This window comes from Podarcis filfolensis (genome assembly GCF_964270895.1).
Source record: "Podarcis filfolensis genome assembly, chromosome: 15".
Classification (NCBI taxonomy): domain Eukaryota; kingdom Metazoa; phylum Chordata; class Lepidosauria; order Squamata; family Lacertidae; genus Podarcis; species Podarcis filfolensis.
Window position 1 is genome coordinate 16,697,842 of NC_139618.1, and position 18,438 is coordinate 16,716,279.

The 18,438-nt window shown below is 46.8% G+C and overlaps 1 protein-coding gene across 5 annotated transcripts in view; it reads left to right on the plus strand.

Annotated features, from left to right (window-relative positions):
• FLI1 (Fli-1 proto-oncogene, ETS transcription factor) overlaps positions 1-18,438 on the plus strand; it is a 129,513-nt gene that overhangs the window by 73,239 nt on the left and 37,836 nt on the right. For all 5 annotated transcript variants that reach the window (XM_083588766.1, XM_083588767.1, XM_083588768.1 and 2 more), the window contains 3 exons: positions 1,335-1,546; positions 8,276-8,433; positions 12,892-13,095. In XM_083588766.1, the coding sequence (XP_083444892.1) occupies positions 1,335-1,546; positions 8,276-8,433; positions 12,892-13,095 (574 nt within the window). The remainder of the gene's footprint in view (positions 1-1,334; positions 1,547-8,275; positions 8,434-12,891; positions 13,096-18,438) is intronic.

Sequence of the window (18,438 nt, forward strand, 5' to 3'; positions counted from 1 at the left end):
AAGTTAAGCTTGTGGCCCACCAAGACCCCTAGATCCTTTCCATATGTACTGCTAGTATGCCAGGTGTTCCCCATCTTATATTTGTGCATCTGGTTCTTCCTGCCTAAGAGCAGAACCTTACATCTGTCCCTACTGAAATTCATTTTCTTAGCTTGGGCCCACTTCTCCAGTCTATAAAGGTCATTTTGAATTCTCATTCAGTCTTCTGCGGCATTAGCCACCCCTCTCAGTTTGGTGCCATCTTCAAATTTGATGAGCATCTTTAATATTTGTTGCTGCATCTCCTTTGAGTATTTGGATGTTTACAAAGTTTGTCCAGGATTTTCAAAATGCTCAACTTGCAGACACTGAGAGTCACCAGAGTTGGGGCTTCCATCGTAGCACAGCACACTCTATGCATTAGCATTTTCCAGTATGATGTGAATCTTCTGCCATAAGCAGCCTTCTGCATATGAAGCCATGCCAAACAAAAGGGCTGCTACTGTCATGGGGCCTGATTGACCAAACTGCCTCCACCAAGTGATTTTTCATATGTCTCAGCCCTCAGTCAGCATGGGCTAAACTGTTGATTTTGGGTTCTTTCAGTTTCTCATTCTTCCAATCTCAAATTGCAAATTTGCAGTTTCAATTTCCAATCTTTCAGTTTGGGGGGCGGGGAACACACACACATCCGCACCAGCATTTAGGTGTAGATTTCTTCTAATTTCACATATTTTTGCAAGCTGTTTCCCCTGATAAAATGCTGTGGGTTTTTGTTTTGTTTTGCTATTTTGACTAATATAAATGATACTGATGGTGATGATAGCAACAACAGCAGCAGCAGCAACAACAATTTAATTAAATTTTTTATACCCTGCCCATCTGGCTGGGTTCCCCCGGCATATTTTAATACATATGATTTGGTTAGAAAAGTTCACCAGATTCAGAGAATTGCAGATTTTGTCTTTTATTTTGCATATTGTTTTGGAAGGTGTGAATTAGGGAGGTCTGCATTAAAATCTGAGCGTAACTGGATTTCACCCTCACTCTGAGCTCTTAGCTATTTCAACTCCAGAACCCTCTCCAGAAAAAGAGGAGGCAGTAGACTGTCAGTGAATCTTTTGCTCCTGGTTCCAGTAAGTTCCAGTTAAGAGCAAGAGCCCAGGAGTTTCACTTAACAGTTGGGTGGAGGTGCAAAATATCTGATTCAATCTGCAACTCTGAGGCAAACGCTAGTTTCACGTAAAGTCTGCCTGGGCAGCTGCTTGCCAGCTCAAAGAGGGAGCATAACTTGAGTTTCTAGTCTAGTTTTGACAACCATTTTTAATTTTGGGTTTCTTCTCTTTGGCATCCAGGAGGCCCTCTCCGTGGTGAGTGAAGATCAGTCCCTCTTTGATTCCACCTACGGCGCCGCTGCTCACCTCCCCAAAGCAGACATGACAGCCTCAGGGAACCCCGATTACGGCCAGCCCCACAAAATCAACCCTTTGCCTCCTCAGCAGGAGTGGATCAACCAGCCAGTCCGAGTCAACGTCAAGAGGGAGTACGAGCATATGAATGGATCCAGGTGAGGAAGGACAAAAGGCTGTGCTATTTTTCTAGAAAAAGAGGTGTCGGAACTCACCATTAACACTATACCTTGTTTTCTTATGTAGGGACGTGGGTGGCGCTGTGGTCTAAACCACTGAGCCTAGGGCTTGCTGATTGGAAGGTCAGCGGTTCGAATCCCCGCAACGGGGTGAGCTCCTGTTGCTCGGTCCCTGCTCCTGCCAACCTAGCAGTTCGAAAGCACGTCAAAGTGCAAGTAGATAAATAGGTACCACTCTGGCGGGAAGGTAAACAGCGTTTCCGTGCGCTGCTCTGGTTCGCCAGAAGCGGCTTAGTCATGCTGGCCAGTAAAGCGAGATGAGCACCGCAACCCCAGAGTCGGCCACGACTGGACCTAATGGTCAGGGGTCCCTTTACCTTTTACCTGTTTTCTTATAATGGCAATGGTGCTCACCTGACAGGTGCCAGAACTGCAAAAAAGCCCTGACAAAATGTGCGAACAGGATGCCTTGGTGCCAGCTTGGGATCCTTTGTGGGGAAGCTCAGAAAGGCACATAGAGGAGATCCTCACCTCTGGAGTTCAGGTTGCACTCTCCTACTGCAGGGCCAACAGTCTTTTTTCCCCCTCCTGAGGTGAAATGGGAAAGTGAAACCCTGCACACACCCACACACACACACCCTTGCCAGCCTCGCTGCTTACTGGAGTTGTGTAGCTGTGGCTTCCAGGTTCTGGCAAAATCTCTGCAAGATCTCTCAGAGACCTCATGCGGCCTTCACAAACTCTGGTAAAATTGCATGAGGCCTTCGCAAGATTTCACAGGACTCTTGTGAGATCTTGCTGGAACCTGGAAACCGTCGCTAATTCTCCTCACTTCTCCAGCAGAGTGTGTGTGTGTGTGTGTGTGTGTGTGTGTGTGTGTGGTCTTCCCCTACATCCAAGTAACCAATGCCAATCCCCCCCCTCCTGAAATAGAATTAGGTTCTAGATAAGAGCCTCTGGCAACTGGCCATAATGTGGAAGGAAAAAAGGGAGAGCTGTTGCATGAAATTCCAGCACACACTGAAAAATAGGGAAGGGGAACTTGCTCCCCCCCCCCAATGCTGTTGCTGGTCTACAACTCTCATCATCCTTGGCCACTGGTTTTCAGACTCCAGGATAAGGGTTTAGGGTTGTCACTTTGTGGTCCAGAGGTGCTACATACATATACAGTGGTACCTTGGGTTATGTACGCTTCAGGTTACATACGCTTCGGGTTACAGACTCCACTAACCCAGAAATAATACCTCAGGTTAAGAACTTTGCTTCAGGATGAGAACAGAAAGTGGTGCTTCAGGTTAAGAACAGTTTCAGGTTAAGAACGGACCTCCGGAATGAATTAAGTACGTAACCAGAGGTACCACTGTACAGGACAGCTGCCTCTAGATATGTCAGGGGAATCAGAGCTGTGTCCCCTCTGCACCACAACCTGGAAACCCAGCACCAGAGAACAAAATTGTGCTGTGACCTGCAAATTGCAGTGTGCTTCTTTGTAGAGCACAATTTCTCTCTTCTCCCCAGTAGTTTTGGCAAACTGGCCTTTGCATCCCATAGAATCGTAGAGTTGGAAGGGATCCCCAAGGATCATCCAGCAATTCAGGAACCACAGCTAAAGAATCCCAGACTGATGGCCATGCAACCTCTTCTTAAAAACCTCCAATGAATGAGAGTCTGACACCTTCCGCCTTTGTGATCCTTGCCAGTCCCAATGCAAATACAGACAAATGGAGCCAGTGACTATCAGGCCATAGGTCACCCATTCCTATGCTTTTCTTCAGAGGGGCTACAAACAGGCATCTTAGCTGTGGTGTGGTTTTGCCCTGATGGCACATTTCATCCCATGATCAGCAACGGGTGAAACTCGCCGCTGGCTTGCTGTTTAGCCTCCCTTGTGACGTTCTTCTTTCCTGCGCCTGAAATGAGGAAATTCAGAAGCAGTGCCTAGAGGCAGATAAACAGAATTGGTGGCTCGTTCCGAGGAATCTTGTGCTCCAAAAGAAATAGGGACAATATGTCGGGCTCCATGAGCCAAGGCAATTTGAATTATTATCCTTCCAGCGAGAACCGGATAAATATTTTCTAGTGCCTGAGTCTGTGCTGGATTAGCAGCTGTTATTGTTTTTTTGCAAACAGGACAACTCTGTAAGAATAATGCCTGGTGCTTTGATTTTAAGGTTGCTATAGGATTATGGAACTATCAGGGTGGGAATCTTAACCCCGACACCTTAGAGACAGCAATGTTAATTCTGAGCTCTGCTGGCAGACTCCATATGCCTGTCCCTGGGATATTTTCTTTATTGAAATTTTTTATCGTTGTTTTCAATGACAACAACAAGCAAGGAATTAATAAAAGATTCCCAAGAGCAATCTTCAGCCCCAGCGGTTCTCAAACTCCTCCTACCTCCACAGACCACTGTAGATGGTTTTGGCGAATCACATAACAATTTTTCTGCCTGTTGTAGCCATTGTAATGCACCATGCTAGGTGTTGTATGCTTTTAAATTATATTTAAATTACTTATTTTATTTCTTATGTACTGTTGTATCGTATTACATTTCATTTACTTCACCAAATTTATATACTGCTTGATGGTTAAACACACACACACACACACTTGGGAAAGTGATTTACAAAAAAATGCATTTCATAGAATTTGTGAAGGTGGTGGTAGCAAGACCATTTCATTTCTTCATTTTTAAAATAATTTTATTTCTCATTTTCATTTTACAATTGCAACATTAGATAATAATCCCAATATCAAATAAACATTTAATGTTGACATCCCCCACTCTTTCCGTGGTTCACTTCATTATTTTATTTTCCACAGCATATTCTAATTGACCCCTCACTTTTTATTTTCTCTCCTTTTTTTATCTCAATAATTGTTGCTGCTGAATTTACTCTGTTGCTGTTAACTTTTTAATAGGCTTACAATAATTTTCCAAATATTCCGTAAAACATTTCCAATCTTCTTTAAATGTTTTCCCCCCATCTTGGTTTCTTATTATGTTGGTCAATTTTGCCATTTCTACATATTTTATCCATTTCATCTGCCATTCTTCCTTTGTTGGTATTATAGAGTAAGACCATTTCAGGCCAGGGCCTCAAAATTACCTCATGGGTTAAGTCTAACAGCTGCCCACCACTGAACTGGGGGAGCACCATGGGCCATATCAAAGTTAAGAAAAACAACAGAGAGGGTGGGGGAAAATCCAGCACACAATTGCACCTGCCTCCAATTCTGTATTTCATCTTGTAAAAATACTATCTGTCCCATTGGGTGGAGTTTGTGACTTTCAGAAAGTGCCCTTCTCCACGTGGAATGGTGGTTTATCTGCCCAGGAAAACAGAGTGTGTGTCTATGTGCATGTGTGTGTGTAAACCAGCACAGAAAGTCCTCAGACAAGGGGGGATCCGGTTTAAGCAGCCCTTTAAAATCTGCAGTGGCCTTGATTTATCCCAATGGCCTCCTCACTGCACTCATCTTGGCTCCTTCACATCAGGGCCCAGAATACTTACCTTTCTCCCTGGCTTAATTCATTGATAATGCCAAACTGATCCAGAGAGAAACACCTGCTTATCAACCGCAGCCGTGAAAGAAACAGAGGCTTCAGATGCCTTCTCTCATTGTTATCTTGGCTATTCTGATTTCTCTTCCTTTAGTCCGCAGGAGATGGAAGGTCCTTGGAAAGCGGGGCAAATTGTCCCCATCTTTGGGTGGAGGTGGGGAGACGCAGAAGGCCAGTTGGAATCGTTGTGACATTCCCTCCTTTTGCAAATGCAAGGGGAGAGTTTGAGGCTCGAGACTCGGTCATCTTTGTATATAGCCTGAGTCCCCTTGTTGGCAAAGTAGCTGGTGTCCTTGGCATCGTGCCAGGCAGAAGGGCCTTGCCCCGCCTCCCCATAAATAATGCTGACATCCCATGTTTGTGGTTTTCAGGGTCCGCCTCCACCCCGTTCATCTGTTTCTTGTACCCCGCAATTGTTTGGCAGAGCTGTGACTCTTGGGTTCTGAGTAATAAACACGGTCTCTCTCTCTCTCTCTTTTTCTTTCTTTCTTTTTGCCTCTCCCTCTCCCTCAGCTTTACAGGGCTCCAGCTGCCTCCCAAGAAAGCAGCATTTACTCTCTTCTTCACCTGGGCAAATCCAGTGCTCCCCCCCTAAAAAAAATGTTTAGGGGTACTCTCATTTTGATTCAAGAAAATTACCATTTTATAGTTCAAATCAGGAAAAACAAATACAGTAAATGGACAAAAGTACAAAGATTCACAAAATGTTTAGGGGTATGCGCCCCCCTGCACCCCCCCCAGAAAAAAAAGCACTGGGCAAATCTGTCCCTTTCACTTGCTCTCTGGATCTGCCTTTCTGTCAATCAGTTCTCTACATTTCCACACAAGTTTGCAATTTCTTTTTTAAAGCCTTTGTGAAAATTCATCCTCATTCCCCTAATTTTCTTTTTTGCAAAGCTATATCCCCAAATGCGATCCATTTTGCGATGCTCTGTTTCATGAACAGGTCCATTTTAATGCACGTTTTACCCCAGTAAATGCATTTTCGTGCTCCTTGCTTGCAAAATTCAGAATAGTGAGAATTTTCGTGGCTAGTAGCTCTTGGTAGTCCTTTCCTTCTCCAGGAATCCATCTACAAAGCCCTGTGAACTTAGATGGTGGGAAGGCCCATAGCACATGATCTTTATCCAGTTCTTTATATCTCTACCTGGACTGGAAGAACTGCAAGCCACTGTAGACAATGCTGAGCTAGAAGCCCCAGTGGACTGACCTGATATGAGATCCTTTGGAAACCTTAGGTGGCTTTTAAACAAAATAATTGAGACAACTGCCATTCTCATATTCATCAGAGAGACCATACGTGGCTTTCTCTATCCTCAGTGAGTCAATGCTCATAGCACTGTGACCATTTGCTGCTCTCCAACATGTCCCATTGAGTGTTTATCGCATTCAGATCTCCCCTTCCCACTGTGAGAAACACCAGGGTAGTCACAGCATGGTTGCTACCTAAGAGTCTCAGCTTCTGGGCCCCTCCTAGATTGCTGAAGAAGTTGCTGTCCCGATGTTGGACTTCAACTCCCATCATCCTTTGGTCTGTTTGGTTGGGACCAGTGCTTTTTTTTCCCTGGGGGGGACGTATACCCCTAAACATTTTGTGAATCTATGTTTGGCCTCATTGAGGGGCAGTATTTCAATATGAGTAGGAAAATGAGTACCCCTAAACATATTTTTTTAAAGAAAAAAAGCACTGGTTGGGACTGAATCGAAAGCCAATGATATCCAGAGGACCACAGCATCAACCTCTCAGCCTTGCAGCACCAGACATCTGAACCTGAAACCCTGACAGCAGTTTCTGCTCTCTGATGTTGTCCCATCTTATACATCTGCTGGCAGCCCAAACACTACTTTGGAGAAGGCTGTAATCCCTCCAGAGAAACTCTGTAGCATGCCAAAGATTTTGCACTCCAAATACTTGCAGCTTTTAACACCTGACACTGAGAATTTCTGCTGCCAGTGAGAAATGGTCTGGCCTTCTCTCTGCCCCCCCTCTTTCTCTCTCTCTTTCTCTCTCTCTCTCCAAGGCTTGTCTGCCCTGCAGTTCCTCAACACCCCCCCCCCCCGACTGCCACGGGGACATTAAAACTCCAGCAATTTGCCTCTCCAAAGACTGACTTTGGTTCAGTGCCTGGAAAAACAGTAGGCGAAATAGTGCAACCTTAAATTCTAACATGTGTAAGTTATACATCTTATTTCCATTTCCAAGCAGCCTTTCTCCCCAGAAAGACATGAGGAAAAAATTACCATCCGCCTCGAGAATATCTCAGCGGAACGTTTATCTCCTAGCCACGATAACTATGCTAGAGTAATTCTGCCTCTGCGCCTTAACAAACAAATTTAATGTTCTCAATTGGAAAATCCTTCAGGCTTGTTCGCCAGATGGGAATCCAGCACAGAGATGTAAGGCTTCCCTTTTCAGTGAATGGGGGCAATTATTTCAACACTGGATTTTGTGTGTGTGAATGTGAGAGGTGTGTGTGTGTGTGTGAATGTGGGAGGTGGTTGTGCGTGTGTGTGTGTGAATGTGAGAGGTGGTAAGTTCAGATGACACACACATACACACCCTGAAATAATATATGATGTATAATGTCCACTGTGCCATGTGGGCAAGCTCTGCTTTCCATGGGTAACACAGGCCGTGACCACATCCCCTGCCCTCCCTGGGTGTGGCTGGCATGTAAAAGGAACATGGAAGGAAGACCCTTGGTCCATCTAGCTCTTTGTTGAGACATTGATAGTCAGCAGCTCTCCAGGGTTTCAGGTGAATGATGTTCCCACTCCCACCTGAGTTGCCTCCACTGGAGATGATGCCTGGGACCTTTTGCATACAAAACAGATGCTCTAACCACTGAGCTACAGCCTTTCCCTTTATACTTGGTCTACACTGATCATGGTCCTCAGTCGTTTCAGATGGGAGTTGCTTTAATGTCCCATGGTGGGCAGGCCTGTGGGTCATCATGGCTGCCCAGGGCTTTCCTAACATATTTTTGCTGCCCCACTTTCCCTCCTTGGCACAAGAAGCCCTCTTTCCTCTGGCATTGCAGGGGTTGACCCATTGGATCACTTCCAACTCTACTGTTCTGTGTAGTTGCACTGGAGCTGACGATTGCCTGGTACTGATCTGCCCCCTGTGTTTGCATTTCAGGGAGTCCCCGGTGGATTGCAGCGTCAGCAAATGCAACAAGCTGGTCGGTGCCGGGACCGAAGCCAACCCCTTAAATTATGGCACCTACATGGATGAGAAGAATGGACCTCCTCCCCCCAACATGACAACCAACGAGAGGAGAGTCATTGTGCCAGCAGGTAGGGGCTCAACAGTTTCTGGGACACTGACACCCAGCTGCATTGCCCTGATTTGGTTTTGGTCCTAACACAACCTCTTCCATCAGAGAAATGAACAGGGATACTGTAGGCCTTCAATGAAGAGTGGTTATTGTGGTTGCTCCTGAACACTCCATTTGGGGTCAGTGATGAATCCAAACACCATGGCAAGATGGCAAGTTGAGGATGCATGAATTGCCTTGCTGAATCTGGTCCAAACTTAGGGAACCTGTGCCCTTGCCCTGCCCCCAGATGCTGTTGGACTCCCATCAGTCCCAGTCAATATGGCTGATGGGCATGTTTGATGGGAGCTCTAGTCCTGGAGGGCCACAGGCTCCTCATCCCTGATCCAAAGCCTTGCCACAGCAGTTCATGCACTTGAATTTTTCAAGACTGGATTACTGCAGCACGCTCTATTCAGGGCTTCCCTCACGCTTCATTCAGAAGCTGCAGTTGGTGCAGAATGCTGCAGCATGATTGCTGCCAGGTGTAAGGGCTTGCCAGCATATAACACCTTGTGCTCAGAGATCTGCACCAGTTGCCAACTTGCTGCCAGGTCAAGTTCAAGGTTCTGCTATTGGTTAGAAAGCCCTAAACAACTTGGAACCTATGAGATCACCTTACCCCACATGTGCCCACTTGCTGAATTGGCACTACTACACGTGCCACATAATACTCGTTCCTCATTTGTAAGAACTTGATTGTTTAGTGTGGCAGCATCTGTGCTGTGGAACTCCCTGCCTCTTGACGTAAGGCAGGCACCGCCACTGTACTCTTTTTGGCACCTGCTAAAAACATTCTTGTTGAGATAAGACTGTCTGGATGCTTAGAAATGCTAAGGTGGATTTTAACCTGTTTTAGTATTTTAACATTTTATATGTTTCAACTTTTCTCGGTAAGCAAGGATGGTCATGCGAGGACTGTTCCAAGGAGACGGTTCAAGTGCACGTGTTTTTGCTTATACGCACCAATCCTGGTTCATAACCCCCATGCAAGATGCTATCGTGCTGTAATTACAATTGCAAGAGTTCACCTGAGGACGGAATCTGGAAGAGCGGAGAAGGAAAGTAAAGGGCATGCAGAATATATTCTGCTATGACTCTTTTCCCGAAGGGGACCCCTGCGTGTCTAGATAAGAGTCATGAGAGAAATAGCACAGGATGCAGATAAAGAGGCAGACATGCAGTGATAGGTACCTCTGTAAAAACAGCTTCAGACCCTGATATATTGCTCCCTAAGGAGAGGCACAGGGGTGTTGTTTTTAAAGTAGAAACTTTATAGTTAGATTTACTTTATTTTATAGTTAACTGTGGTTCACGGTAACTATGGTTAGCTTTAAATAACCCCAACCATGGTTTATGGAGCCGGCTTGTTTCAACTGAGCATGCTTCTGAACTCCTCAGCTGTGTGGAAGGAAGAGAGGAGGGAGCAAATCTAGGAGCCTGGGGAAATCTAGGATCATGGGATCTTCCACTAAACCATGGTCTGGCATTCCCACCAAACATGGCTACAGCAGATTCTGCAGAGTGAATGGTTTTGGAGGAAGAAGCCATGGCTCAGTGGTAGAGCATGTGCACCGCAGTCTGAAGCGCCTAGGTTCCCTCCCTGCCATTTCCAGTTAAAAGAAACAGGTGGCAGAATGAGATGTGGGAAAGATCTCTTCCTAGAGAGCTGCTGGTGGCCAGAGTAGGCAACCCTGGGTTTGTGTCTGCACAAATGTGTCTGCATTTAAGGCAGCTTTCTGATCTTGCTGTATCGGAGTCCGATAAAGTTGGCATAAGGTAAAGGTAAAGGGACCCCTGACCATTAGGTCCAGTTGTGACCAACTCTGGGGGTTGCGGCGCTCATCTCGCTTTATTGGCCGAGGGAGCCAGCGTACAGCTTCCGGGTCATGTGGCCAGCATGACTAATCCGCTTCTGGCGAACCAGAGCAGCGCACGGAAACACCGTTTACCTTCCTGCCGGAGTAGTACCTATTTATCTACTTGCACTTTGATGTGCTTTCGAACTGCTAGGTTGGCAGGAGCAGGGACCGAACAACGGGAACTCACCCCATTGCGGGGATTCGAACTGTCGACCTTCGGATCGGCAAGTCCTAGGCTCTGTGGTTTAACCCACAGCGCCACTCGCTTCCCTAAAGTTGGCATAAGGCCAGCCTAATGTAGTTGGTACCCTAAACTCCTCCAGCCTGCACAAGCCAAGCGTGGAATTGCCCTATCAGTTCCTAGAATCGCCACTGGCAGTTAGCATTCTGTATGTCAGTCCTTGGCAGCAATGTGTCGTTGTGGACGGAATCCATCATTCTTCCTGCCCTCCACCTCCTGTGTTGACTCTGCAGGGCTAGCGTGGCAAGGGAAGGGTGAGTGGGCGGGGGAGAGTTTGTTTTTGTCAGCAGGGTCTGGAAATATGACTCAGACCGAGGAAGCCAGCTTGTCTGAGCAAGGAGAGGTCATTTTCACAGAATTTACTACTTTCTGGAGTGCAGTAAGGAACATCCGTCCAAAATTTTTAATAACCCATCTGTACGAGATTTGCAACGGGCCGGGAGTAGGACCAAATGTGCTGGCCTGCCTGTTTGTAGCTGCTTTGCAACTGGAGACCTGCAGGAGTAGCTGAAGGGGGTGGGGAGTAAGACCTCCTGCTCTTCAGAAAACAGAGGTGCCGTGATGGGGTCAGCGTGATGCGTGCAGTGAGTTGTTGAGTGGTGGGATCAAATCCTGCCGATTTGGCTTCTGACACAAGCACACACAGCTAATGAAGATGAGCTCTGCCCTCCCATCCACTGATGTCACAAGTATGTTTGCTGAGTGACAGGTGAGCGTGGCTTGGGGAAAAGGTAATCAGACGCCAAATTGGGACCCCTGGCCGGTCAAGGTTAGCCCACCGCCCAGTCTGTAGCAAGAGAGAGAGGAAGGCAGAGGCAACTCTCTTAGTCCCACTGAAGTCTTACTGATGGAAAAGTTTCTCATCTAGCTCAGTTGGTAGAGCACGAGACTCTTAATCTCAGCGTCACGGGTTTGAGCCCCACGTTGAGCAAAATATTCCTGCATTGCAGGGGGTTGGGGTAGATGACCCTTGTGATCCCTTCCAGCTCTACAAATTCTACGATGCTATGATTCTAATCTCTTCAGTATCTGAAATGGATGGCTCATCGATAGGAATAACACAACCCCCAACAATCTTTCAGTGCTTGTTTGCGTTTTCAAGTGCCCAGAGCCCTCCCACTTCCTTTTTTTAAGTTGCAATCCTTACAACAACCCTGTAAAGTAGGTCAGTGTCATTATCCTGAATATCGCAAACAGGGAAGATTGAAGCTGAGAGGGAGTGCCTTTCCTAAAGCCAAGTGGTGAGTTTGTGGCAGAGGTGGGATTTGCACTGTGGACTTTCCCAACGCATAGCTCAGTCTCACAATCACACAGGGAAAATGTCCTTAGCTACCTGTACATTGACGGAGCAGGAAAGCTATGGGGGGAGTGATTCCTGGCAATCCCCCCCCCAATGACTTTGGACTGCAACTCCAATAATCCCTGTTCATAGGCCATGCTGGGTGGGGCCGATGGGAACTGGAGTCCAGCAGCATCCAGAGGCCTTCACAGGTTGTTCATGCCTGCCCTAAACAATCTGGCCCAACCTACCTGCAGAACTGTCTTCACTCCTGTGATCCACTGTGACCAACATAAGAACAACGGTGCACAGAGAAATGTTCTCAGTGGCTGCTCCTCAGCTTCAGAATTTTCTTCCCCTGGAGACTCTCCAAAGCCAGAGCCTGTGCATCTTCTGGAAGTGGTGGTTTTATTCAAGCCGGTAGCCTGGATGTGATTGTTATTGCAGTTTTTTACAGCAAAGCATAATTGCAGGTTTTACAGCAATTAAATGGTACATAAATTTTATTGAATCAATAATACAGTGGTACCTTGGGTTACATATGCTTCAGGTTACAGACACTTCAGGTTACAGACTCCACTAACCCAGAAATAGTACCTCGGGTTAAGAACTTTGCTTCAGGATGAGAACAGAAATCATGTGGAGGCAGCAGAAGGCCCCATTAGCTAAAGTGGTGCTTCAGGTTAAGAACAGTTTCAGGTTAAGAACGGACCTCCGGAATGAATTAAGTTCTTAACCCGAGGTACCACTGTAAACACATTGGCATATAATCCACTCTGAACACTTGGAATCTCAGAGGCTATACACATTTTTGCAGGGAGCAGGATAACAGTTTTACTGTTGCTCTAAAGCAGGAGTGGGGGGCATTTTTTTGGTCCTCTGGAAGTTAGTGAGCCACAACTCCCATCAGCCCTTGCAAGCATGGCCAACAGCCTGAGATGATGGACATTGTGGTTCAACGACTTCTGGAGGGCCAGAAGTCCCCCATACCTGTTGTAAAAGAAAAACCTTGACGACTCTTGCTTTATCAGTATCTCCCTTGCTTCCTTCTGGCAGACCCCACATTATGGACCCAGGAGCATGTCCGCCAGTGGCTCGAGTGGGCTATCAAGGAGTACGGCTTGATGGAGATCGACACCAACCTCTTCCAGAACATGGACGGGAAGGAGCTCTGCAAGATGAACAAGGAGGATTTCCTCCGGACCACATCTCTCTACAACACGGAAGTTCTGCTGTCTCACCTCAGCTACCTCAGGGAAAGTAAGTGACTGCTCTGTTCTGCCTTCTTCTTTCTCGGAGGCCTGCCTGGCACGTCAAACAAAGAGTAGGTTCTTTTGGCCGAGAGCTGAAGTCAGAAGGGTAGCTGGGAGGAGAAAAGGAAAGAGGTTGAAAGGGGGGCCAGGGTCAACAGCAAGAACCAGTGTAGCATAATGGTTAGAGTGTTGGGCTAGGACCTGGGAGAGCAGAGTTCGAATCCCCACTCAGCCATGAAGTTCACTGGGTGACCTTGGGCCACCCACTCGCTCCCTCGCAGGGTTGTTGTGAGGATGAAAATGGGGAGGAAGAGAACCATGTGCCTCTCTTTGAGATCCTTGGGAAATAAAGGTGGTATATAAATTAAAGAAAGAAAGAAAGAAAGAAAGAAAGAAAGAAAGAAATAGAACAAGAAATGCAAGAAAACAGTGTCCTTCCCGATGTTTCTGGACTCCAACTCCCATCATTCCTGGCCCATGGCCCTGCTTGCTGGGGCTGATGGGATTTGGAGTCCAGGAACATCTGGACGGCCAAAGTCTCTCCATGCCTGAAGCAAAATCTCCCAAGCTGTACTTGTTCTGCCTGGTCTTTTCTTGTACCCGCTCTCAGAGGTAGATTTAGGGCAGCACAACTGGTTCCACTACTCTGGGCACTGAGCCAAGGGGGCATTGCAACTAAGACATAGTAGTGAATTGAGCAGAAAGGAAGGGGAGAGGTGGTGGGGCACTGAATTTTGGCCTCACATAGGGCACCTCTGAAGTTTGAAAGTCCAAAGTCCACCCCTGAGGCTCCTATCACAAAAACCTAGCTGGCGTTGTGGAAGAGCAGATCCACCGGGTTTCCTCTGAAAATGCAGATCAATGAATTGCTTATTTGTTTAGCTCTGTTATCTCGCTGAGAACAACTTTTTAAAACACCAAGCCGCAGACATTTTGTCTGACTGAAAAAAGGTGTCTCCAATCAACTGATGGAAAGATTAAGTAGTTATAGAAGCTCTGTCTCTGTGCAAGCGATATAGAGTGAAGTGTGTGGGAAGCCTCTCCTTAAGGGCACAGCACATGTGACACTTATGGGGGCCAATGGGAACTTTGTCCCCCATTGCTAATTGCAGCACAGGGTAGTTTTTTTTCTATTAGGGTTGCAGTTGGGGAGGGAAGGTTCACATGTTGCCTCCACGCACGGTGTAATCCAAATGGAAATCCATGGGGTGTGTGTGCCTAGGATGTTGTTGTTTTTTAATCACCTGATTGGCTGCAAGTCCCATGGCTGGTTTAATGTTTAGTTAGGCTTGCATGCAGATGTATGTCATAATAAAGAGCTAGAGCAGAATGCCTATATGCATGTGAACTCAGAAATGAGATCCGTGCAAATCTGTTTTGTATGGAGGAAGTGCAAAAGAGGAACCAAAGGGTTTGCATTTCTGCTTTCTGTACACCTGGAATTTGTAAGATCCAGTCATGAAGACTTGTATCCAATACAGAACAGATTTGCTGAATTTTACTGGCATGGCTAGCTTAGGTCCATTCATTTCAGTGGGTCTACTCTGTGTAGACGTTAGTTGGCTCCCAGTTCCAGGGTTCAACCAGCCTCTCAATGAGTGAACCCATCAATTTTTTTTCCCAGTGCAACCCAAAGCCAAACAGATTTGCCAGCAACCTCCAGTTCAGCAGCCTCCCACTCTTACCTGCCTCAAAATGTGGTTTCCTGGAGTGCAGCAACTTTGAGGACGTAATGCTCAGCACCACCACATTCTGAGGCTTCTTTCCGCCCACATCTGACTTGGCAACTAGAAGAGTTGCGCTGATCAACATCACTTTCTTGGTGTTTTCTTCCTGTCACAATGCAGTGACCTGCATTCAACCACCATAGAATTGTAGAGTTGGAAGAGACCCAAAGTGTCATCTAATTCAACCCCATGCAATGGAGAAGTCACAGCTAAAGAATCCCTGTCAGACAGCCATCCAGCCTCTCTCTAAAACAGTGGTTCTCAACCTGTGGGTCCCCAGATGTTGTTGGACTACAACTCCCATCATCCCTGAGCTCTGGCCTTGCTAGCTAGAGGTGATGGGAGTTGTAGTTCAACAACATCTGGGGACCCACAGGTTGAGAAAGGCTGGTAAAAGCCTCCAATGAAGGAGAGTCCATCGCCTTCCAAGGTCATCCGTTCCATTATTGGATGGCTCTTACCATCAGAAAGTTCTTCCTGATGTTTGGTGGGAATCTCCTTTCTTGTAACTTGAATCCATTGGTTTGGATCTTCTCTTCCGGAGAAGCAGAAAACAAGCTTCTTCCGTCTTCTGTGTGACAACCCTTCAGATATTTGAAGATGGCTCTCATATCACTTCTCAGTCTTCTCTTCTCCAAGCTAAGCATCCCCAACTCCCTCCTCTACTCCTCTTCAGGCTTGGTTTACAGACCCTTGATCATCTTGGTTGCCTTCCTCTGCACACTTTTCAGCTCGATTGCTGTGGTCAATGACTTCCACAAGCCTGCCTCCCTGGTCACCTGATCTGTTCCTTTCTTCTGTTTTGCACACTGACTCCATGGGATGAGACTGCGATCCTCTGCACTGCTTCCTTGCTGCCGCCATCTCTGGCTGTAATTGGGGGTGGGAAGAGGTGTGGGCTTTGAGGGAGATAGGGCAAAGCCTTGTTCTCATTAAAGTGTGTTCACAGGCCAAGCCAGGCTACTGGACATGACTCCTTTCCAAACAGCTGTTCCTGTGCCTGCTTCACGACAGTCTGGTTTCTGGATTTCTGGGCAACTCCCTTGTGGCGTCATGCCTTTGAAGGGAATTTATTGTTTTTCCAGACTTAATTTCCACTGGATGTTTTGCGCTGCATCTCTGAACCAAGAAGGGCGCTCGAGGAGATGGCTCCTTACTTCCCCACAACAGAGGGACATTGGGGGCACTTTAATCCACTGCAGTGAGTGAGGAACACTTTGCAGAGAGCAGTGGAGCAGCTGGGGAATTTTAGACTCTGGGTTTAATGGTTCTCCGGATGGTCACTTGCTTAAAAGTAGGGCAAGCCAGCCCTATGGTAGCTGACTGGGGTCTTGGGCCAGAGTCCTGCCCTGAAGGCACCAGGGTAAGAATTGCAGACAAGCAGCTTACAGGGGGATCAACCTCATCCTTTTTCAGTCTCTAGAGACTCAGCAAGTGGTGAGGTGGGAGATCTGGTTCACTTGTCATCTAAAGGTAAAACTAACACATTTGCGCTTTCTGAACTGAAACACCATGGGTGGGGGACCTTTTCTGCCCAGCAGGACAGATCCTTTCCTCCTTACCCTTAGAGGCCCAAATCTGACAGATGAGCTGGGTCACCCACCTGTCAGTTGCCCGATAACATAGTGACATCAGGTGATGCTGTGCTCTGAAGCCCCCAACTGCTGGGGCTACAAAGCATAGCATAGGGATTTGCAACACACACACACACACACACACACTTGTTGTTGTTTAGTCATTTAGTCGGGTCCGACTCTTCGTGACCCCATGGACCAAAGCACGCCAGGCACTTCTGTCTTCCACTGCCTCCTGCAGTTTGGTCAAACTCATGCTGGTAGCTTCGAGAACACTGTCCAACCATCTTGTCCTCTGTTGTCCCCTTCTCCTTGTGCCCTCCATCTTTCTCAACATCAGGGTCTTTTCCAGGGAGTCTTCTCTTCTCATGAGGTGGCCAAAATATTGGAGCCTCAGCTTCAGGATCTGTCCTTCCAGTGAGCACTCAGGGCTGATTTCCTTCAGAATGGATAGGTTTGATCTTCTTGCAGTCCATGGGACTCTCAAGAGTCTCCTCCAGCACCATAATTCAAAAGCATCAATTCTTCGGCGATCAGCCTTCTTTATGGTCCAGCTCTCACTTTCATACATCACTAACACACACTCCATGGACAAAGACAACACACACACACACACCTCTAAATGTCTGGGTAGTGGAGGTTTAAAAGGCAGCATGCGGTTGTTTGCAAAAGGACTTTCAAGCAGCCCTGCACTCTGCAGCCAAATGATTTATCAGCTTTCCGTGGTGCAATGTGAAATTTCCTAATGGTCTTAAGTACTCTGCTTCTTTGTCGTGTGTTTGGACTTCTGTCGTTTTTATTGTATTCCTTTGTTTAACTTATCTGATAAAAATGATAAAATGAATAATAACCTGGAATTAGCAGTGAGGGCTTGCCATCCCGCCACGAGCCCTTTAGAATGTAAAAGTTGTCAGTTAAGGATTCCAGGTCTGGTATTTCTGCTGGTCTCAGTGCCCTTAAAGTCTTGATGTCTGCTTCATTCTTGCTCCCCTGCCCCCCCAGCACACATTCCCCTCCTTTTTTCATTTAAGCATCTTAATAGGAAACACATTTTTCTTCCTTTTCTGGTGTTCCCAACTAGAAACCTCAGACTGCCGGGCAAAGGTGAGAACTCTCAGTAATAAACCTGGGGCGACTCTCTCCCTTTTGACGGCCACAACTTGTGCTTTTCAGCAGAGAGTGGCCCTTGTTTCATCTGACAAGTTCACTTAGATGGGAATTCCCCCTCTCCCTCGCCAGCCCCACTCCCTGCCCCACCGTCTGCAACTTCAGCCATGTAGGCTGTCTGTCTGATCGCTGGGTCTTGGGGCACTGGGCTGGCTGGCTGGCTGATGCCGGTCGTACTGAACATCGAAATCTGGATCCGTTTCCAACCAGAAGCCAGAAAACGTGTCAGGCATGAATTAGTTCCCTCGCTGAGATATTTGAGAGGAACAAATTAAAAGCGAAACGAAACACCAACTGAAAACCAAGGATAAGGGGGTGGGTGAGAAGTTTGGTTTGGTTTGTATTTTAATGTGAACCAACCTAAATAAATCACACATTCTCGGCAAACCAAAACGCAGCAGTTCCTTGGAATTTGCACCTCTCTGATGGTTCTCGATGCGATTCTCCAAACAAGTAATGTGCACAAAAATCTGTATTGTAAGGAGGAACGTGCATAAAAAGGCCAGCATTTGTGAAAATAGCATTAAGGGAAATTGCTTGCAAATGTGTTTCCGTTAGGAGACCTTGGCACTCAAATGAGGATTAGGCAAATTCATGGCGGAGGAGAGGACTGTTGACGGCATCACTGCCTCCACTGTGAGAGGCAGCAATGCTCCTGAATACCACTTGCTGGAAGCCACAGGAGGGGAGAGTTGCTATTTTGCATTGAATCCTGCTTGCACGCTTCCCCTAATGGACATTGTATGGGCATGATGGGAATCACATGCCGCTTGGAGAGAGAGGAGAGGAGAATCTGAGATTAACAATGCCATCCTGCATAAAGCTAATCAGAAGGAAACCCCATGAGTTTAATGGAATTTACCCCTGTTGAAGAATCAGTGG